This window comes from Perna viridis, chromosome 7 (assembly GCF_037379345.1).
Source record: "Perna viridis isolate PV_CMFRI_1.1 ecotype Kerala chromosome 7, ASM3737934v1, whole genome shotgun sequence".
NCBI lineage: Eukaryota > Metazoa > Mollusca > Bivalvia > Mytilida > Mytilidae > Perna > Perna viridis.
Window position 1 is genome coordinate 6806011 of NC_142451.1, and position 23466 is coordinate 6829476.

The 23466-nt window shown below is 34.5% G+C and overlaps 1 protein-coding gene and 1 long non-coding RNA gene across 3 annotated transcripts in view; both read right to left on the reverse strand.

Annotated features, from left to right (window-relative positions):
• LOC148611115 (signal transducer and activator of transcription 5B-like) overlaps positions 1-13294 on the reverse strand; it is a 29056-nt gene extending 15762 nt beyond the window's left edge. For both annotated transcript variants that reach the window (XR_015924054.1, XM_088591277.1), the window contains exons 1-6: positions 13165-13294; positions 9957-10066; positions 9466-9606; positions 1979-2111; positions 1484-1567; positions 880-984 (exon numbers count right to left, since the gene is read on the reverse strand). Coding sequence is in view for 1 of the 2 variants with exons in the window: in XM_088591277.1 (XP_088447403.1) it covers positions 880-984; positions 1484-1567; positions 1979-2111; positions 9466-9596 (453 nt within the window). In the remaining variant the exon portion in view is untranslated. The remainder of the gene's footprint in view (positions 1-879; positions 985-1483; positions 1568-1978; positions 2112-9465; positions 9607-9956; positions 10067-13164) is intronic.
• A 4807-nt stretch (positions 13295-18101) lies between these two features.
• Positions 18102-23430, reverse strand: LOC148611116 (uncharacterized). Its single transcript, XR_015924055.1, has 2 exons — positions 23182-23430; positions 18102-21705 (listed from the first exon to the last, which is right to left on the reverse strand). It is a non-coding gene; the product is annotated as an uncharacterized LOC148611116 (long non-coding RNA).
• Positions 23431-23466: the final 36 nt, after the last annotated feature.

The following is a 23466-nucleotide window of genomic DNA, read 5'->3' on the forward strand; positions in this document are numbered from 1 at the left end:
TACAATCTATATAATTTTTATCTCAAAAGCACAACAACCAAATGAAAAACTAAGATTGGTTTCGTGATCAACTGTTTCTGAGCAAGAAATGAAACTGACTTTGGTAGGTTTTTGACATGTATTAATCACCTTCTGTCTGGTTTTTATAAAGACTGCTACTTAACTGAAAAGTATGTTTAATGGAACATGGTCAACACATTAAATATTTCTTGACACATAACTGCCAGAACTAAATTCACTAAATGGAAATGTATTACTAAAGATCTGTCAAGGCCTTAAAAATGGTGTTCCTCTAATCATCGGTTTGATTTGAAAACTTCGGTAGATCTTTAATTTCATTTGCCTATTTAATAGAATATCATTTAGCTGAATACTTGCAAAAACATATTCAATATATTCAATGGCAATAAAAGAGGCATTGAATGTTACAAAAGGAATTACATTTGTACTACCTTTTTATGTAGTGTTTAGAAATAGTAGGGAAGTTCCTGACATGAACCGGTAACATGAAGTAGTTTGAACCTGAAGAATCAAAAACCCAAATATTGAAACTTTTCTGACTCTTGCAGTAGATACAATTGTTGTACTATTAAAAATCAGTTCACATATACAGGTTAACTTTATTAAATATGTGCCTTTTGATTCCTTTTGTGTAGGGACCATACATTAAAAATCATTTGGTAGTATCAAACCTTTTTTAACCTTCTTTGTTAAACGACACTGGTGATAATGACATATATTTTAAGACTGCAAATTAATATCATCATACAATTTTCTACAGAGAGCAGGTAGCGCTTTTGTATGATTTCGCAAACAGTCAAACTAATAACTTTTAATTTGAGCATACAATATGATAAGGAATTTCCGAACCGAACGTACCGAAACGAATTCTCCAAATTTTTGAGACTCACTTAGGATCTCATTTAGATTTATATCCTCCTCTTCCTCAATGCATGAGATAGGTGTACTTCCACTCGAACCAACCTTTTAAAAAGCATACTACGAATAAACACAAGACAAATATACTTTAAATTTTAAGATTTAAATAGTCTAATAAATACAAGAACATACTGTGGAATCATTATTTGCACTTATGCACAAATTATTGCATGGTCTTTGCTGTCATATCTGAACGTACAGTAAGTATAATGGTTTGTTAGATAGATATATGTTTTAATTCAGACTTTATTCTACGAAGTACTAGTCAAGTAGAGTATCAAAATATTAATTAAATTTGATACATCAAAGTTTTTTTTAACAATATGCTTTTTTTCTAATCTCTTAAACCATATGCTATACCATATCATAAAATCTTATTTATAAAATGAAATAGCAATGAATGCTTACGTCAACCGTCTTAAATCTAATTGTTTCCACTGTAATTTACGTATATTTATGTCCTTTATTATTCAAGTTATTACAAATGTGCATAAACAGAGTAGTATTTATTTGAATAAAGAAGATTTTAAAACATGAAACGTACATGTAGATTCAATACTTGTTCTTCATACGCTAAACAGTCCTTCATATCCTTAATAAATGTGAATAGGTTGGTCACGTACTTTTCCTGTAGAATGAAGTTAAACGGTTATAATAATAGTAATAATGATTATAATATAAGAAAAACAGACGTGCTGGAATAAAAATGTTAAGCATCTGAAAACAATTTCAATCTGCCATAATTGCTCTATTACTATCATTTTATATATATTTTGTGATTATTTTTTTTTTAATTTGTTTAAAAAAAATTCATTCATCTTTTTTATCATCAACTGAAAATACTTCTGCTACTTCATTTACATTTTAGTCAAAGAAAAAACAGACTGATTTAAGTATTGAAATTCAAATTTGTGAAATAGAACTATGTTCCCTAAAGGAGAAACGTATCCATCAACTGCAAACTATCTGCTATAAACTCGTAGCCGATTCTAAAGCAACGATTTTTTTTTTGATTTCGTAAACATAACTACATAAATACCTGTAAAACTCTAATGTTATCCTTCAGCGACGGTTCAAACTTGGCAGATGATTTTGCCATATCGATAAGCTCCTTCAGTAATGGACAAGCATAATATGTCATATGGCTGGCGTTGTTCTCATCAACCTGATTCCTTTACAATGATTTAAAAACGAAACAAGGTAATTAAAAGCTTTAATCTCCCAAACGGTATTTTCCTAATCTTGTAGAAGAGGCAAATACTTTTTTTCATTCATATTTCTTATTTCTAATTTCTGACGGTCTGATTTTCATCTTCAAATTTCGTATACAAGCAACTTTGGTTGGTTGTTTGTTGCCAACGATAATTTTGAGGAAAAAAAACAGATAATTACCGCAATTAATGTGACAGGGTCTTTTCTAAGCTAATATTCAAACTACGGTTCGAAAACAGTCGATAAAATGCTTGCACTCCGCAGCTTATTCTTACTTGGCTCAAGTCACAACCCCAAAATAGCAATTCCAGTCTTCTTTGTGATATGGAACCTTGTATTAAACTTTAAACGATGTCAGTTCACCTTAACTCAAGTTGTCATTCAGACATCAGAACAAAACCTGTTTCTGGTCCCTTTGTTACTTTTGTTTTTCTTTTTTGACTCATGTCACACCCCAAAACCAATCCCAATCTACCTTTGTGGTATCATGGTATCCAAGTTATTGGATAAAAACTTGTTTCATGCCCCTTTTTAGACCCTAATTCTAAAATGGTTGAAGTTCTAATCCCAAAATAACTCCAAGGCTTTTCTTTGGTTATATGGTTATATTGTACCTTGTAATATAATTTCAAAGCTATCCATTCACTAATAGTGAAATCATCGCCTGAACATCAGGAAAATGATTATTTCAGGTTCCCGTTTGGGGCTCCTAATTGCTAAAATGTGCAAGTCTTGACCCTTGAAATCAATATCAATCTGCAAATTGTGGTATTAAATATAATTGACTAATATCAATGACAATTCTATGCTTCAGTAATATAGTTAAATTCTATGAAATACTTGTTTTGGCCCATTTTTTTTTCCTCATTCCAAAACGTTCTTTCGTTTGTGTTTTGAGACCTTGTAATATTTTTTGGTAAAGATCGACCGACTTATATTCCAGTTTTCACACGAAAACCATGCAAATGTCTACGGACGAAGACGGCACGGACGGCAGTGCCATACCATCATACATGTACAACATCATTTTTACAGTTAAAAAATGTCCAAAACGGATGTGATAGAAAATCTGAAATTCTGAAAATTTCCCCTTTACAATTATAAAATAATTGTAACCTCAAAACGAAAAAACTGAATTGAGCAGCTATGTCGTATACATCAGCACCTTTATTATGAATGCCAAATATTAGATTCAGAGTGTTGTTATGCTCTGAATGGAAGATTAATTTGTTTCATACTGATTTCAGTTTTCTAAAGGTATGGATAACTTATTCAATTTTAGAGGAAAATTCCTACAATAAACTAAGGTTTCCTTGGTTTCATGGTTTAGAAAAGTCTATGATCTATCAAATCATACCAAATTTGAGACCTATTCGAAGAGCTGTCGAATTGTTTTGGAAAAATCGAAAATCCAAACTTTTGATAAATTCTGACTCCGCATCAAAAGAATCCAAGGAGTATTAATTGTGATAGTAAAAGACAAAAAGTAAAAAATTCCTTGTATTGCACACTGTAGAATCCCTTGGTGGTAGGTTTTGCGGTTCATTTCGATAGTTTTGGTTTTGAGTACTTCTTGTAAACAATTGATTTGATATTAATTTTTCTAATTTTTTTTCTAATATTGCCATTGCGAGGTTACTCCTTGAAACACATGTACAGCATATTGAAATTTGTGATATATATGATATTTGTTTTGTAATTTACTAAAGAATAAATACAAAAGGGGTTTTGATATGAAAACAATATCTCAATTTAGGCGATTTTCGGGGGAGGAGGGTAACATACCGTAAGTAAAACTTTTGTTGTACAATTAGAAAGCTGAGACATTGAGCTGCCTATATATGTGAATTAGTTTTTTTACAATCCAAAACAAATTATTTTGGATTTGGCCTTAAAGAAGTATAACAAGAGGCTCCAAAAGAGTCTGAATCGTTCGTCTGGTTAAATTTTGCTTTTCAATGGCAATAAATAAGTTGTCTAACAATTTTGAATCAAGACAAATTTGGTAGGACTTATCATAAGGATTGTTTCAGCAATTGAAAGTTTCTTTCTATCTATCATAGTTTTTAGAATATCTGCTGAAAGAGTAATCAAGGGAACGAAGGTTACAGCGGTAATCAAAAGAATGTAATCCAGACATGGAAAACAGACATACACAACAAAGAACATAAAGTAACTAACATCATACATACAAAGTAATAAAAGCAAATGAGCAATTCGGACTTCACTATAAACTGGGAGCATGGACCAGGTGCACCGGTAGGGTAAGCGTCCTCTGCTTTTCTAGAAACACCCGCCGAGTTGCTCATAAAAAGTCAAGTCCGGGGTAGACAAAGAGGAAAGGAAAACTATGACCCGTTGAATAAATCAGTTTTCATGGCGCATATGGATACACCATAACGACGAGTTCATGATGACGACCATAAAACTTCAGTAGTGATGACGTCAATCTTGTAGCAACATAATCCTGTTCCAGAAGCCTATTAGAGTTCTAGCGACGATACAAAAAGTCTGCGTAGGTTCGGCAAGCTCTGGCATAACGTATGAGTTGTGATACGCAGGTGCTGAAGGGATGTTGCCACAGATGAAAGGAAAGTTGACAATTCTGAATGAAAAGTCATCACGTTTGTCGTAAAGTTTGGTCAATAGTTTTCCTTTACCATCGATTTCTAAGTGTAGGTCAAGATATGAGGCTGACTGACTTCACAGTGTCTGTAGTATTCTTTATCTCAAGTTCTTTGGGGGTAAATGCGATGTTTCAAATCCCAAAAATTAGGAGTTTTTAAAAATAATATGTCATCTATATAGCGGAAACTGAGATTAAACGATCTAGCTAAACGATATTCTTTCTTTCGGATCAGATCAGCTATAAAGTCAGCCTCATAAGATTGAAGGAATAGGTCAGCAAGTAAAGGAGCACAAGTTATTCCCATTGGAATGCCGACCGTTTGTTGACAAAACGTCCACCACACTGGACAAATATGTTGTCGATTAAAAATTCCAGCATTTTGTAAACATCTTCTGTATATTTGGAAGATGATTTGGAATTATTTCTTACAAAGCATGAGGAATCTCTACTAAGAACTATATATTTGTATCTAGGTGTACCATCTTTGTTTGGAAAAACAACTATGTATAATGTTTTTAAGTCGGGGTTTGAACTGAGTATGAGGAATAGAAGTATACAGTGTTGAAAAATCATAGGTTTTAATGCTATTATATTCAGATAATAGTCTTGAACTGATTGTCTCCAAAAGATCTTTCGAGTTTTGCAGGATCCTCATTGAATTAATACCACCACGGGAGTAACAACTATTGCGGTTAGACTGTAGGCCCTCTTTGACAGTTGTGAGTATAGAAGTTAAAAGTTTTGAAAGAGGTTAGGTGGTACATTTTGCAGATCCAGCTATGAAACGTTGTTTGTATGGATTCTTGTAGAGTTCAGGAATACAGTAAATAGACGGTAAATCACAATCATCGTCCTTGGTAGAGAGATAAAAAGAGGATAGTACGGATTTTTGATTTACCACAATTTCCTTTTTGGACAGTGTGGTAGCAGTATAGGTCTTATCACTGCTATTATTTTCTACGTCTACCTCTGATAATAAACATTGGATGTAATAAGTTTTGCAGACAAAAACAATATTGTTTCGGGCTTTGTCTGCTAGTACGACAACATATTTATCATGTATAGTAGACAATGTTTTTGCTACATCGGGTCTTTGAAAACCGATATAGCCTTGGCACTCATTGACCTACTTAAAACTTTCATTCGTTTCAAAATTAAAGACTTCTCGGCCTTTAACCAGTCTGACTGAGAATCAATGTCTTCTTTTCCTTGTTTTATCCATTTTCTGGCATAGTCCTCGACGTCATCCATAAGAACTTTAAAGTTATAATTCCAATTTATGGAGCGTGGTTCACGGTACTTGGGACCTTTAGGATATTACGCAGAGATTCGTTTTCGATGATGGTTAAATCTCCCGTAACGACGTGACCAGAAGGACCATATTTGAATGGAGTTTTTGCAAGAACAGTCAGATGGTTTAGCCTTGAAGTCCTCAATCTCGAGGTTCTGCAATAGCCTTTTATAATTGAAAATTTTGGATGCAATGGATGAAGTATAGGAATATGAAATAATTGGTATGGATTTGTCTTTGAAATATGGGGGAATTTTGTTGGTAACGTTTTTGTGATGGAGAATGTTAGCCAAATTAATTGCATCTATATCTTTGTTGACAACCGGTAGTGGACGAAATAATCAGTTTTCTTCATCTTGACTTTTCACACAAACTGGTTTAAAGAGTCTGTGGAAACCAATATCCAAAATGATGGCAACAAGTCTGTATAATAATGAGGTGGGGTCAGAAACAGGAATGTCAAGACTTTGTTTTGTAAAGGGAGTGTAGTAAAGTCAGAGGTATAGAATAACGTTTGGTTCTAATGTGATGAAGTCCAAGAGGTTTTAGTATGAAAGGAAGGAGGCCATCTATGGAGACATGTAACTTAGGTGACGTATAGTGGCGATGGCCATGACTCCTTTCCCGCCTTGGATTTTAGTCATAAGAATTTATCACATGTATGCTATTGTTATATTTGCTTGAAAGGATTCCTATACTTTTGATGTCGTCATTGCATTCGTAAGGTATTGCAGTACCTAGTCTGCGTATCCAGTACTCCTCTCTTTCCCTACGATAGTTTTTACTTAGAACGGGACTGTTCGTAGGATGGTAATTTTTTTCTAAAATACGACCTTTCATAGAGAAGATTGAATGATCTTGTTGATTAAAGTGTTGATGAACTGTAGGGAATTTGGTGTTGTTAATTCCCGAACGATGACCGCACCTTCTTTTGCTTGATCGTTCTTGCGTTTCTCCGACATATATTAAATCACATAAGTTGCATTCTAATCCATATATTAAATTTGTTGATTTGCAACTTAAGTCATCGTGACTTCTTGTATGGAAGGTTTTGTTTGTAAGGAAACTGGAGAAGTAAGGCTGTAAAAAAGAACTAAATAAAGTCATTTTTCAATTTTCAAGGGCAATAACTCTTAAAAGGAGTCGTCTGACAACTTTGGTCCCATAGAGACTTTTGTGGGCCTTTCATTCAGCAAAACCAATTAAAAGAATTTGGCTATACCTAACGGTTTTGAAGAAATATTATGCGAAAAACTACTGTCTGATCCTTATGTTCTATTGTTAGCAGCGCAGCCTTGTTTTTGACGGATAAAAAATCCCTACATCAGTCCTATGCAGGGTACCCCAAGGAACATTCATACCAGATATGGTTCCAATTGGTCAAGTAGTGTCAGAGGATCAAATTGACACAGGCAAAATAATGTAAACTTAAATAAATTTCTGAAAATTCCCAACGATGTTAGAACTTTTATATTGGCGATTGAAGTACCGCAGTGACATATATGGCAACATCGCCTGCACAAAGTTCAGCACTCGACCAGCAAGACTGATATCCTTCCTCAGCATAAAACTCATAAAACTATATGAGCATGTAACTCACAAAACACAACGAGCATAAAACTCACAAAGTTCAAGATCAAAACATATTCAGAAGATTCAGAAGCTGAATCGCGTATGCTGTGGGTGATTGTACCTTTATCAAAGGTTCACATAAGCAACTGATAAGGAGCCAGAATGAAAATAACAAAGAGGGTCTTTTTATCAAAGTTACAATTAACTGTGGAAAACAATTTAAAAAAATAAAATGTCCAAATATAGTAGTACGGCGTATTGATGTATAGTAAATAGTGCCATACCTGCCTTAGACCAAGACCTAAAAATGAATTATTTTTTCTCGTTAATTCCATCTGGAGAAGTTGTTTGTAATTTCTTCATCCAAAAACTTTCCAGAGATACTCTTTTACATTTTGACCAGTATTTATTATGTTCTATGATCGTAACAACAACAAAGTTGTGGAGATCCTCCTGGGTGTGTCCGGCGGATATATATATATATATATATACAACGTCTCAGAATGTGACGACTCTATTCGCTACACTGCTCCATCGGATCAAATTGATACAGGGAAGATAACGTAAACTTATAGAAAGGTCTGAAAAATTCCCAACGATGTTAGAACTATCAAATTTGCGATGCAAATTTTTGGTCATTCCCTCCGCGGGACTGGAACTCGTACCGCTGTGACATCTATGGCAACACCGCCTGCACAAATTCCAGCGCCCTAGACCACTCGGCCAGCTAGGCTATATAAAAATACAGCTTTCGCTGGCCGGGTCATTCCTCCTCGTAGGATTAATCTAGGGCTGTAACTTAGTACACGATGAATGGTAGTACGGGACAGTTCATCTAGGTGTTATTATGTAGGATAGAGGTTCAAATTAATGATGCATGTCACAACAAATCAATATTATACAACGTCTCAGAATGTGACGACTCTATTCGCTACACTGCTCCATCGGATCAAATCGATACAGGGAAGATAACGTAAACTTATAGAAAGGTCTGAAAAGTTCCCAACGATGTTGGAACTGTCAAATTTGCGAAGTAAATTTTGGTCGTTCCCTCCGCGGGACTCGAACGCGTACCTCTGTGACATCTATGAAAACACCGCCTGCACTAAGTCCAGCGCCCTAGACAACTCGGCCAGCTAGGCTATATATACTTAATTATAATTGTGTTGAGGGTTGCGGGGAACTTTTAACGTCGACATTTTTACCATCGACACTACTATTTATGACGTCGTCGATATTGTAACGTTATATTTGAGAAAGGAATATAATGTCAAACTACTAAGATGTATTTTCTTCAAGTTAACCATATACCCCTAAACACAACGCAATGTACGCAGATCAAACCCTTACAAATTGTATCTTCCTTTCTTGTCGCTTTTTTCGAGACATCCTGACACTTCTTGTCGCAAATTTGTTAGACAGGTATTATCGGCCTTCCTCGCTAAAGCCAGAAGACCATATAAAAAGCCCATTTTAGTGAGGAAGATACAACACTACTTGCTCTGTATGAAGAGTTCCACCGGTCGTAACTTCACGTCAGACCGACATCAGGCTCTCGGTACTTCCAAAGCTATCATTTTATTTCGTACTGAATACCATTATTAAGACTCTCTCAATCCAAATCTTTCTCTATTTTGATATGGTATCTTTGAGTATAATTTCATAGAGACCAGTTCAGGTTATTATTCAGAAGCATACATCTACAGACGATGACATTGCAGATAATGCATACCATAATACGACAATAATTATTTTAGGAGCATTTTTATTTAATGAAGTATTATTACTATTAATTAACTCGAAGAAAATAAAGATAAAATACCATGGCTTTTCATCAATCCACTTTGAAAACCGAGCACGTATTTCTAATGGAAACCTTCCAGAGTAGAAAGATCGGACTTCTTTTGTTACTTCTTCAGGTAAATCACAGATCCTCTCCCACTGCTGGGCCATTTCTATTTAACTAAAATGTTAATGCTATTATCAATGCCACAGAACAATTATAGTTTATTGAAATATAAACAAAATCTCTGGAATTGTATTCATAATCGATATGTCAAGCAATTTATGCCTCTTCGTTATCGTGAATTGTATTACTTTGTTGTCAGGGCTTCCAGAGCTTACTTAAAGGTGTGTTTACACCTATTGAAGGCCTTTTGGTGATCACTGAAAAAAATTACTATCTTGTATTTAGGTTATACACTGGTGCATTTGTTACGTTTCACCATATCGATTCTTTTTCTGTCTATATTTAATTTTAGCTTTGAATGTAAAACAGGACAATATATCGCACAGAATACATGAAAAACTTACAGTAAATTCTTTTGAGTCTAATTGACGTAGTCCTCAATAAATCAGGAAGTGGGTTATTAGATTAATATCTTTGTGATCCACTGACCTTCTACGTATACTTTTCATGAAATCTTGAAATTTATAAAAGAAAAACATTTATACCCATATGCAAAAACAAATTTTACTTTTGAGACTGTTATAAAATCCAGCTTTATTACACTTGTTAAAAATTGTGATTCTAAATGACGTTACAAAGGTTTCACTCATTTTGAGAATTTATGACGTTTATGAGAGTTGACATTAGTAACAGATTTTGAAAGTGAGGTGGTCTATAAGTATGGAGCATTATATTGAGCTATACTGAAGTTGTTTGTGGAATATAGAGCTACAGCGATTAAAGTCATCGGTCTGTGCTTGTAATTATTCCGACTTTGTATGCACCAAAAACCCTAGCTTTGAAACATTCACCATACTTTACCGTCAGCGTACTCTTCTATGATATACATGTAGAGCCATTCACGGACTTCAGTGGTAAATTACATTATTCCAGTATTGTGACAGTTTTATACAATCGTGATTAATTATTATCTGTTAATTAAATCACAGTTTTCTAGAGGATTACTTTTATAGACATGTTTATGAAGAGAGCATACCGCTCGGACATTCCTCTTTTCATAACAATACTTAAAAGAATAAAAACAAAAAAAAAGTTTTCTCTTTTCAGGATAAGACAAAACGAAATCACCGCGTACGCCACAAGCTCCGCCTCGCCGATAATTATGTTGTCAGCTAAGTGTTTATCACTAGTGTTGAAGAAGTTTAGATAGAGCGTTGTTTGAGATTATTTAAAACAGACCCAATGGTAGCAATGTCTGAAATTACTATGTAGCGCCCCCTGCCTACATATACACACATTTTTAATCCCATTTGTATTCACTGCAATTTCACTGACCTTTGGTACAATATAGACCGTTTCAAATGTATTTGCTAGGTATATTTCTTGAGTGTTCTTTTTCTACAGAAAAATGTCCCCATTAGCAAAAACTGTCTTTTGATAAATCACAAGAAAAAACTCTCTTGCATATTCTTTGTTTGACATATGATTAAATTGTCGGAAACAAGAACTTAGTCGCCAAATAAACCGTTATTGTAAGACTGTTATGCGTAGCTATATGTGCCCTTCGACGTCATAGTTTGAAAACCCCAATAGCAATTTAAATGTATATCATCGAAATCGCTATGTAATCTCGAGGTATAACACTTATAAAACATATGAAACATATTTAATATAATATATAATATCCGTGTGACGGACAGAATCAGGCCATTACTTGATCGTATCGTTGGGCTGCAGCAGGGGGAACAATAATTTCAATGAAATCCACCCAAGCAGTGGTTTCAGTGTCCACTAAGTTTCATTTTACTGATCCATGTTTATAGCTTTCTTAGATTTCGTTTTTTGAACGTGTTGTAACTGTTTTGTTGAATTACCTGTGTTGTTTCAATTCCAGTTTTAACTTTATTCATCAACTATTAGCGACTGAATTTACACTAATACTTTATACAATGATACTATTAGTCATTTTATTTTGGAAAAAGACATTCGTTTTGGAAATTATATTTGAGCGGTGCATTTGTAGTTATTGAGTTTCTTTTTCTAAACCATGTTGCTGAAACATTAATCTTACTGCTTTCGTCCAGTTAGAATTTGTTGTGGTCGAAATCCCCCGTATGGCTCTTGTTTGGTCAGTTTTATATTTTTACATAGTCGTCCTTTATCGCAGGTGTTTCTAGAAAAGCAAAGGGCGCTTACCCTACTGGTGCACCTGGTCCATGCTCTCAGTTTTTTAGTAGAGTCCGAATTGCTCATTTACTTTTGTTACTTTGTATGTATTATTTTGGTTATGTTCTTTGTTGTGCATGTCTATTTCCCATGTCTGGCCTTTGTCCCTTGGTTACATTCTTTTGATTTCTGCTAGAATCTTGATTCCCTTGGTTACTCTTATTGAACTGATAAACCAAAAATAGAGCTCTTGAGCTAGGTCGACAAACAATGTATAGTACTGTAAAGGAATCTATAAAACAGAATTTGCATGTAGATTCATTTACTTGACTTAACCTTTGTTCCAATACAATACTTATGTATGGATCAGAGGACTGGAGGTATGAAGATAACAAACTAATTAAGAGTTTATTACTCAATTTCTACAAGTTGATCTTGAAAGTTAAAAAATCAACTGCAAATGTCACTTTGTTTGAAGAATTGGGTCGTACCCCGGTGATATATTTTAAAAGCTAGAATGATTGGGTTTTTTTGGGGGGAACTAATATGTGGTAAACAGGGTAAAATTATACCTGTTATATATAAATTGGTGCATGAATTACATATGTCTGGAAAATATAGTTCTAAATGAATTTGTCAAATGGTATTCTGCAAAGCGTATAAACTATCGTATTTTAAAGACTCGTCATGGTTTAGAAAATTATTTTTGATTTCTGCCGTTTGACTTGTGGAGGGCTTTGTGTCATTTTAGATGTTTGAATCACACATTTCCGTTAGATTTTTGGGAGTTGAGATGATATAGTGTATGACCTCTTTGACTTACATTTAGTACGAGAAAATGTTCATTACATATTTCAATGCAAGTTGTTTGCCTCTGAGATGAGAGAATTGCTCCCAGTAGATCTAATATTGAACAATGACATGCCTTGTTTAACTCTGAAAATCATTATCAATACTCAAGTAGTTTATTTGTAATGTATTGCCTCCCTTTCAGTACTATTATATGTCCGTCATACTTGATTTGTATATATGTTATGTTTTGTGCTTATTTTCAAATCTCCTGGAGGCCTTTGGCTCAGGGGCTTGAATTAATAAAAAATCATCGATTTTTTTTACATAAGGAATATTCGGCCAATCACAGCAATGTATTATTTTAAATTGCAAAATTTCAAAAAAAAAAATATTATGACCCCACAAAATTTGCCGGTCAATACAAGTATTCGTAAATACGATCAATCGCCGATCTGATATTTGCTGATAGTATCTCCTTTTCTTACTATACCTCGCCACATTCATCTTTTCAGTCTCATGTGACTGAAATACACATCTTTAAGTATATTAATTGACTTAAACGATACATTACTTAAGCAGAGTTTGTCTATGTACTATGAATCCTCTGCTCATCAATATCGAAATAAAACTAACAAATATTATAACATTACTTACAAGAAATGTCACTGCAGCCTTTTCGTAGAATTTCAAACAAACAATGTAAAGTGAAAGTTGAAAATTCAATGAGGTCGTTTGTGTCGATATTTTTCATTGGTTCAGATAAAGATAAAAACTTAAATGTCCAATTGCTGCTAAGGGTCAAAGTTTAAGTTACTTTTATCTGCCTTAGTTTAAAAACACGTACATTTCCGCGAAACAGTTATTTTTAGATTAGGAATTTTTTAGTTTATTTATAATAGTATGTCACATTAAGCAGTGGATATTTTCTTACAGAATAGAATTTGGCAATAAATATGTTTAAGTGTTTTTTCACCCATTATCTAATGTTTAATGGTTTACTTATCACAATTGTGCCAACCTTCATGTAGGCATTTTCCCGCATCTTTATTAATTACTTGATCTTACACATCAAATTATTCGTTCAAGAAAAGTTAGAAAATACCAGTTGTGTTAATATTTTTTTTCTCGAAATAAAACAAATAAACTCGAAACCTTTGCAATTTTGAAACACAGAAACGAATTAATGTAGACAGTATTTTTAAATAATATTATTTTTAACGCGTATTTTGAAGTACTTTCCTTTTAAAAATCATTGTTATTGAGCAATATCATACTTTTTACCATGTTATCGCTTAAATTTCTTCAATTTTTTGTGGGGGGTCATGCCAAATGTGATATTTCGATAATTTTTAAGAACATTGCATAAAATAGAACTTCTGATCGATACAAGTTTTGTGGTTAAATAAGATCATAAATCAGATTAACGAGCAAAAGAAAAAAATCACTTAATTGTTTTAAGATATATAGTGACTTAAATTTAAAGGACCAAGACCTGTAAAATAATACGTAATAAGAGTTACCTCACCCACCCTTTTCAATGCAAGAATATGTTTAAAGCTGCATTAGCTGTCATTTTCGTAATTTTTAACTTTGAATTATTTCTACAAAATTGAACCTTTCCCATATAATTTTATTTGATATCCACAAATAAAATGCATTGAATACTTGAATAAGTGTCCATATATTTATTGTTTTGCAAGACAAAAAATCGACCTAGATAAATTCGTACGCATATAACATCTGGTGACCTTAATCCGCGCATGTGCTCTAAGATTCGATTCTTTAAAAAAAACAAATCTGATTGCAAAGCGAAAGTGGTTAATCATTGGCACGAAAAACCGACGGACTCAAGCCGTAAAAGAAAAATGTGAAAAAATAACGCAAGGATCCTTTTGTAATTTACGTATTGTAATATAATAAGGCACAAATATGGTCAGTAATTGTTATTACTTATTTGAGAACTAATCAAGAAATAGATGAAATAAAATGTAAACAAGACACGTGCTTACCTGTGTATCCGTTATTGTTTTTTTTTAAATTAAAAAACGTTGTTTTCACAATATTCTCTAAGTATTACCGGCAATTATTGCTTCAATTGCATTACCACTAAGTTATTTCATTGAGTCATCAAAATTCAGTAGAATTTAATCAAAAAATCAAATAGTTGCTTCCTGATAACATTTACTATAGCCTGACTTGCGTAAGAATATTCGTGTTTCTCGAATATAGGACATGTCTTTTAAAAGCAGTTTACTCAATTAAGTATAGACTAAAACTCAAAATAAAATGGGATGTGTTTAATTGAAAAGGTCAAGCCATGGCATAGATACAAGAGCAAATACGTTAACATATTAAAGCGTGCTATGATTAGAAATAATATCATCAATTAGATATGATAAAAGAGCAATCAAGGGAACCAAGGCTATAGCGGCAATCAAAAGAATGCAATCCAGGGACAAAGACCCGACATGGAAAACAGACACACACAACAAAGAACATACAGTAACTGAAATCATACATACAAAGTAACAAAAGCAAATGAGCAACTCGGACTCCACTAAAAACTGGGAGCATGGACCAGGTGCACCGGTAGGGTAAGCGTCCTCTGCTTTTCTAGAAACACCCGCCGAGTTGCTCATAAAAAGTCAAGTCCGGGGTAGACAAACGAGGAAAGGAAAACTATGACCCGTTGAAAAAATCAGTTTTCAAGGCACAGATGGATACACCATAACGATCCACGAGTTCATGATGACGACCATAGAAATTCTGTAGTGATGACTTCAATCTTGTAGCAACATAACCCTGTTCCAGAAGCCTATTTGTTAGAGTTCTAGTGCGATACAAAACGTCTGCGTAGTTTCGGCAAGCTCTGGCATAACGTATGAGTTGTGATATGAACACTCCATACGCAAGTGCTGAAGGGATGTTGCCACAGATGAAAGGAAAGTTGACAATTCTGAATGAAAGGTCATCACTTTTGTCTCTAAAATTTGGTCAATAGTTTTCCTTTACCATCGATTTCTAAGTGTAGGTCAAGATAAGAGGCTGACTTCACAGTGTCTGTAGTATTTTTTATCTAAAGTTCTTTTGGGTAGATGCGATGTATCAAATCTCCGAAATTAGGATTGTTTAAAGATAATACGTAATCTATATAGCGGAAACTGAGATTGAAGGGTCTAGCCAAACGATATTCTTTCTTTCTGATCAGATCAGCTATAAAGTCAGCCTCATAAGAGTGAAGGAATAGGTCAGCAAGTAAAGGAGCACAATTTGTTTCCAGTGGAATACATTGTCATGTAACTAAGCTCGAAAGCAATCCCACCGGTCTGCATGATGCAAACCCACTATAGTATAGAAATATATAGTTATGTTTAATTGTGTGAAACGCACAGTGAAAAAAAACTCGTTTATTTATTTATTTATTTATTTGGGATGGGTGGTTTGGTTTTTTTTTCTGTCTGTTTATTTGTTTGTATTTTTTGTTTGCTTTTCTTTTCTTTTTTTGTACTGTTAAAAGATAAACCAATCTAATGTTAACACTCTTCTTTATAGAGTTAAAATTGTAGAATGATTGTTAAAAAAATATAACAAGAGACTGATCTCATTAATTTGGTGTTTTTAAGTATCTTTTAACTATTACAGCGATTTAACAACCGATTTCTTGTGGTGTTTATGTTCTTATCGCATTTACTCAGTGCTGCAATTTTCAGTCTTTTTTCAGTATTGTTATTTTCAATTATTTTTTTTAGCTACCACACTCTCCAACGAAGAGATAGTGGGACAAAAATACCTATGTCATCCTCTTTCGGTCTCACTACCAAAGACGATGACTGATCTACCGTCTATGTACTGGATTCCTAAGCTCCACAAGAATCCATACAAACATAGCTGGGTCTGCAAATTGCACAGCCAAACATCTTTCAAAACTTTAAACTTCTATACTCACAGCTGTCAAAGAGGGTATCCAGTCCTACTATGAAACTTGTTACTCCCTTAGTGGAATTAATTCAATGTGGATCATGTAAAATTCGAAAAGATTTTCTGGAAACCCTCAATTCAAGAATATTATCAGAATAAAATAGCATTAAAACCTATGATTTTTAAACTTTCTATACTTCTATTCCCCAAAATCAGTAAAATCCCTGACTCGGAAACGTTATACATCGTTGTAACTAAAAAAAGACGGTACATCTAGATACAAGTATGTAGTTCCTGGTAGAGATTCCTCATACTCTGTAAAAGATAATTTCAAATCATCATCCAAATATACCGAAGATGGTCTTTTCAAAATGCTGGAATTTTTTATCGACAACAGTGTGGTGGGCGCGTTTTTCAACAAACGGTCGGCATTCCAATGGGAATAATTGTGCGCCTCTAATTGTTGATTTATCCATTCACTCTTATGAAGCTGACTTTATAGCTGATCTGATCCAAAAGACGGAACATCAATTAGCTAGATCCTTTTATCTCATTTTCTGATATATAGATGACGTATTATCGTTAAACAGTCCTACTTTCGGGGATTTGATACATTGCGTGTACCCCGAGATAAAGGATAATACAGACACTATGAAGTCAGCCTCATATTTTGAGCTACACTTAGAGATCGATGGGAAAGGAAAACTATTGACCAAATAACACGACAGATGCGATGATTTGTTATTCCGTACTGCCAACTTTCCTTCCATCTGAGGCCACATCCCTTCAGCACCTGTGCATGGTGTGTTCATATCACAACTCATACGTTATACAAGTGCTTGCCGTAACTACGCAGACGTTTTGAATCGGGCTAGACTTCTTATACTTAGGCTTCTGGAACAGGCTTTTGTTGCTATAAGATTGAAATCATTACTACAAAAGTTGAATGGTCGTCATCATGAACTCGTGGAGCGTTACGGTGTATCTTCTGCATCATGATTTGTTCAACGCGTCAGTTTTCCTTTCTTCTTTCGTCTAACTTGAATTTGACTATTTATGAGCAACTCGGCAGGTATTGAGAAGCATAGGAGGCTTACCCTACCGGTGCACCTGGTCCATGCTCCCAGGTTTTAGTGTAATCCTAGTTGCTCATTTACTGTTGTTACTTTGTATGTATTATTTTGGTCATTTTATGTCCTTTGTTATGTATGTCTGTTTTCCATGTCTGGTCTTTGTCCCTGAATTGCATTCGTTTGATTTCCGCTAGAATCATGATAACATCGTGCAAAAATTTTACTTGAGGATTTAAAAGGAAATCAATCAGTCCTTTTTTCAGCTCTGTTATTTTCTTCTATTATTCGGCACTGAAAAATGTCGGCCGTGTATTTTATCCTCTTGGGAAGAACATGTCACAAGTAAATGGTATTTCGTTAATGTTACGTTCGTGATAAGCATTTGATTTTGTGTTACTTTGGAAACTTTACAAAAGGCTAAGCATTTTTGGAGTATCAAAAGTGGCCAAAAAATATGTACATGTTTCAGTTCATAATTTGATGACAAATGGAGTCGCAGATAGGCAGAAATAGTAGTGGGTAAAATGGTATCCGTCTACTTTATTGGAAGTGCACGTGGGGAAGTTTGTATCGTTCAGTAACATTTTTTCAAGACACAAGTAAGCAGAAACGTATTCGACTTTATTTGTATTAATGCAAACTTTATAGCTAACAAAGTATTATACATTTTTACTTTAAAATGAGTAAAAAAATAAATACATTTAGTCATTTGATACTTCAAGCAATTAAAAGTGTTTTTGATCTTTTAAAACTCCACCATTCCGTTGTAAAGTACAACTTTCAAACACATAAAATTTTATTCAATACTTTTTCTTCATAGTCTAAACAGTCCTTAATATCCTTAATGAATGCTAATAGGTCACATTTGTACTTTTCTTATAAAATAAATAGATCGTGATTACAAAGTTAACAATACACTCATACAATATAAATACAGTCATAAAACCCGATTATCATCTGAATACAATTTTAAAAAGGTCAAAATGCTCGATCACTATCATTTTTATTATATTGTTAATCCTTCATTTTTATTTTTTTAGTGATTGACATCTTTAATTTCTTTAATTCTTCATCATCAGATGTAATTATCAAAGTCAGTATGTATTCAAAGAAAAAAACACTGTTTTTGCAGTATCAAAATTCAAATACAAAAAATAAAAATAAACGTCAGTTTGGTTCAATAACAGAGAGCACGTACCTGTTAACGTCAAAGTATCTACAATAAAAAAATTATTTCTCCAGAAACCCTATTTTTAATTGCATAAGCAGGACAACATAAATACCTGTAAAACTTTAATGTCATCCTGCAGGTACGATTCAAACTTTGCTGATGATTTCACCATATCAACAAGCTCCTTAAGTAATGGACATCCATAATGCGTTCTATGGCGGACATTGTTCTCATCATTTTGACTCCTTTCCATTGATTCAAAAGGAAATTTAAAAAATGACAAATAAACAAAACATGTGAGGAGATTGAAAATTCAATTCAGTACACTATTTGAAGAATTACTGTCCACAAGGTTCTGTTGTTGTAAAAGATATGAGATGCATTATGCAATTAATTACATCTTGTTCGAATATGGCAAACGGTTCCACCATGATTAGGGTCGTAAACCATCCATGAAAGCTTGTGGTACAATATCACAGTGGTCAATAGATGAATACTCATACAACTGTCCTGAAAATATAACATTTGTATTTCTTTTCAGATCCCTTTTTTGGTCCTTTTATTTCAAACAATTATGGTAAAAAGTTTATTTCATAAATTATGAAAATACGTTGTCACATAGCTTAATTAACCATAATTAAGTATAATTAATATATAAGTGAAAAGTAGACACATTAGATAAAATCATTTTTCGTCTTTATTTATATTCCATTACGCAATACATACAATATACATCCACGAAAAAATAATTAAGATATAAACATTAATTAACAAGGCTTTTCATCAATGCACTGAGAAAACCGAGCACGTATTTCAATTGGAGACCTTCCTGAGTAAAAAGATCGAAATTCTTTCGTAACTTCGTCAGACAAACTGCAGATCCTCTGCCACTGCTGTGACATTTCTAAAATGTTATAGTTTTTTGCAAGTCCACTGATTGTAGTATAAACCACATTTATAAGTTTACAGTAAAGATCTCAACACTTTCTGTCGAGTACGTTAAACCACTTACACCTCTTCCAGATATATAATTGATATGAATATATATAGAAAGGTCTGAAAAATCCTAACGATGTTAGAACTGTCAAATTTTCGAAGCAAATATTTGGTCGTTCCCTCCGCGATACTCGAACTCGTACGGCTGTGGCATCTATGGTAACAGCGCCTACAAAAAGTCCAGCGCCTAGACCACTCGGCCAGCTAGCAGTCGCGTAGCTAGGCGGAAGCTCGGAAGCCTGGGCTTCCACATCATTTTGCAAAAAAAGAAAAACACGAAAATAAAAAGAAGAGAGATATAGAAGAAAAGAAGAGTAGGTGGTATTTTATAAGTGGAAGCTTGTTTGTTTGTTTGTTTGTTGGGGTTTAACGCCCGAGCAGCAATATTTCAGCTATATTCAGGCGATTAACATGAACATGAAATAATGATGAAATGAAAAATGGGATGGGACACAAGGAAAATAGGGTCGACATATTTTGATTGCCACTGGAAATAGGGAGAGGTGGGTAGGGTCGGGCAATTTAGCCTCCTGTGGCGGAGCCCTATGGTTCCTACTCCGGAAGAATGCCATAGTAGAGTTTTTAACGTGCGAGGAACGTGGCATCTTTCCCAACACGGTGCACCACTATGGTTTGCAGTCAGGTTTTCCGTATTGTAGCCTGACAACCCAGCATGTAACACACCAGGGGTACCCCATTCCACCATCTGGGGCACACAACCCAGTTACTCTGTGGGCAGAGCGCCCTAGCCCCTAGCCCTAAGGTTCTGAGCACTTTTTAGTCGCCTTTCACGACAAGCTTAGCGCTGCTGCAGGCCTATTCTTTTGACATCCAGACCTGCACGGGTCAGCGTCCTCTGATTTTCTAGAAAAAACTAAACAGTAAAGCCCTTTTCAGCATATATTGTGACTAACTTTCATGGGTCTAAAACGTTCAAACTTCAGGAGCTTCCTGGGGCTTCGCTCCTTGTCCCCACTAGGACCTTGAGCGTTTTAATGCCGAATTTGGGTTTCCACTTCAAAGAAAGTCTGGCTACGCCCTTTGCTAGGCTAGAAAAATATAGCTTTCGCTGGCCGGGTCATTCCTCCTCGTAGGAATTTTCTAGAGCTGTAACTTAGTACACGATGTATGGTAGTACGGGACATTTCATCTAGGTGTAGGATAGACGATCAAATTAACGATACTTGTCACAACAACTCAATATTATACAACGTCTTAGAATGTGACAACTCTATTCGCTACACTGATCCATAGGATCAAATTGATACTGGGAAGATAATGTATATACATGTGTATTTAGAAGGGTCTGAAAAATTCCCAACGATGTTAGAACTGTCAAATTTGCGAAACAAATTTTTGGTCGTTCCCTCCGCGAGACTCGAACTCGTACCGCTGTCACATCTATGGCAACACGGCAGCACAACAGATGTCAGATGTCACAGCGGTAGCGACCTAAAATTTGCTTCAAAATTTGACAATTCTAACATCGTTGGGAATTTTTACTGCACGTACACGAATAAAACTGGCACCACTATCATTTACAAAATAAACAAATTTTACACAATACTTTTTTCCATTCATAATGATGAAATCTATGAAAGTGCATTAGTGCCTATATTATCATAATATATTGAAAACAAATCCTGTATGAATATGGGTCCCATGTTTGAGGCATTTACAAGTCTAGAGAAATATGCACGTGCATTGGTAGTGGTATTCTATTATATGTGGATACTCCAGGGCGGATCCAGAAATGTAAAGTGGTATCATACTGTTATTTGCTCATTTTGTCCAAGTACTGCACAATATTTACATTTGTTTTCAACACCGGATTGCGCTACTGCTATTCTGCTATCAATTTATGGTTTTATTGTAATGTGTAAATCACTGTTCATCACATGTACCTACTCTAACTTTAGGGTTTTACCGATTATCAATCTAACAAACCTTTTAAAAAAAAAAAACTAGTGCCAAGCAGTCGTTCATCTCTCCAACGCTTTAATAGCTCGGCAGTTTAAGCCAAAGCCTTTGTCTTCGCTGTTGTTCATATAAAAAATAAACAGAATATAAAAATATGCCTTTCAAATTTGCTTGTATCCCTTGATATTACACATATCATGGTAGAAGTTCATTAAATATCTTTTCCATGACAAATCGCAGATCCTGGAAGACTTCTTTAGTGAATGAATTCATTTCAGAAGTTCGCAAACATGACAATTTGCCTGTTAAAAGAGTAATCAAAGGAATCAAGGGTCTAGCGGAAATCAAAAGAATGTAATCCAGGGACAAGACCAGACATGGAAACAGACAATCACAACAAAGAAGATAAAATAACCAGAATAATATATACAAAGAAACAACAGTAAATGAGCAACTCAAACTCTATAAAAACTGGGGGTATGGACCATGTGTACCGGTAGGGTAAGCCTCCCCCGCTTTTCTAGAAACACCCGCCGAGTTGCTCATAAAAAGTCAAGTCCGAGGTAGACGGAAGAGGAAAAGAAAAATACATATATGACACGTTGAACAAATCAGTTTTCTTGGTGCAGAAGAGGATACACCATAATGATTCACGAGTTCATGATGACGACCATAAAACTTCTGTAGTGACCACCTCAATCTTGTAGTAACATAACCCTGTTCCTGAAGCCTAATTGTAAGAAGTCTATCGCGATACATAAAATACGTGTAGTTACGGCAAGCTATGGCATAATGTATGATTTGTGATATGAAAACTCCATACGTAGGTGCACAGGGTGGAAAGCTGAACAACTTATGAACGTGTGGACACAACACAGCTCTTAATTCATATTGTGATTTAATGTTTAGCAAAATTCTACCCAGAAAAGGGTGTTCAAACAGTTAGACATGATATATAAGCAATCTATAGTTTGAAGAAAATATAACGAGAATGGGCATAGTGAGTACGTCAAAGAGACAACCCGACCAGGATGAAAATATCAGCTCAAAGCCACCCATAGGTCTTCCATGAACGACGAGGAAATCCTCTCACCACATGGCAGGCTTCAACTGTACATGTAGCGAAATAGTTGCCCCCATATACTCAAGTAAAATAAAAATAAACTGAAGGTAAAAACCAAGAAAGACTTACAGAGGCCAGAAATTCCTGATTTGGGGCAGGTGCAAAAACTTCATAAATATATCTCTTGCGATTGAGCCTATTCAAATTATTATGGTTTAGTTAACTTATTGGGTGAGTATCGAGCTTAAACCTTCCCGTGCTTTCCGTAGAATATTACCATAAAATAAAGGGTGAGAGATAATAATATTTATTTCTAACCACGTTTGTCCCTAATTCCCAAATGATAATGACTTTAACTTTGTAATTCCATGGTAGTGTTGCTTGGATCCAGAGGTTTAGAATTATATTTCTGGGTCAGAACAATTCCAATTCAGGAAAAAAGATTAGTTGTGAAAATTACAGCAGGTCCACCTCTTAAAGAATAAGTTTATCACAATTAAAGTACAAAGGAAAATGTATCAACAAAATACCTCTCCCGAACTCCCTCCCCATAAAGATTTCTGGCTCGCAGTAATTGGCCTTCACTTTAAATCAATGACTTATACGTATACATTGGTCTATAAATAGAATAACGAAAAGTCAACGTAGGAAAGTTTTCCTTCTTATAACAGAAAACACATATTTCCCATTCTGTTCATTTAAGAAATGTTGTGAAATATACAATCCAAAATTCTTTAAAGTCTCTCTTGGGACTTTCGTGCAGTACTACGACATAAGGCAGACAGAGCGCGGAGTAATATATCGTTCTACTCTCA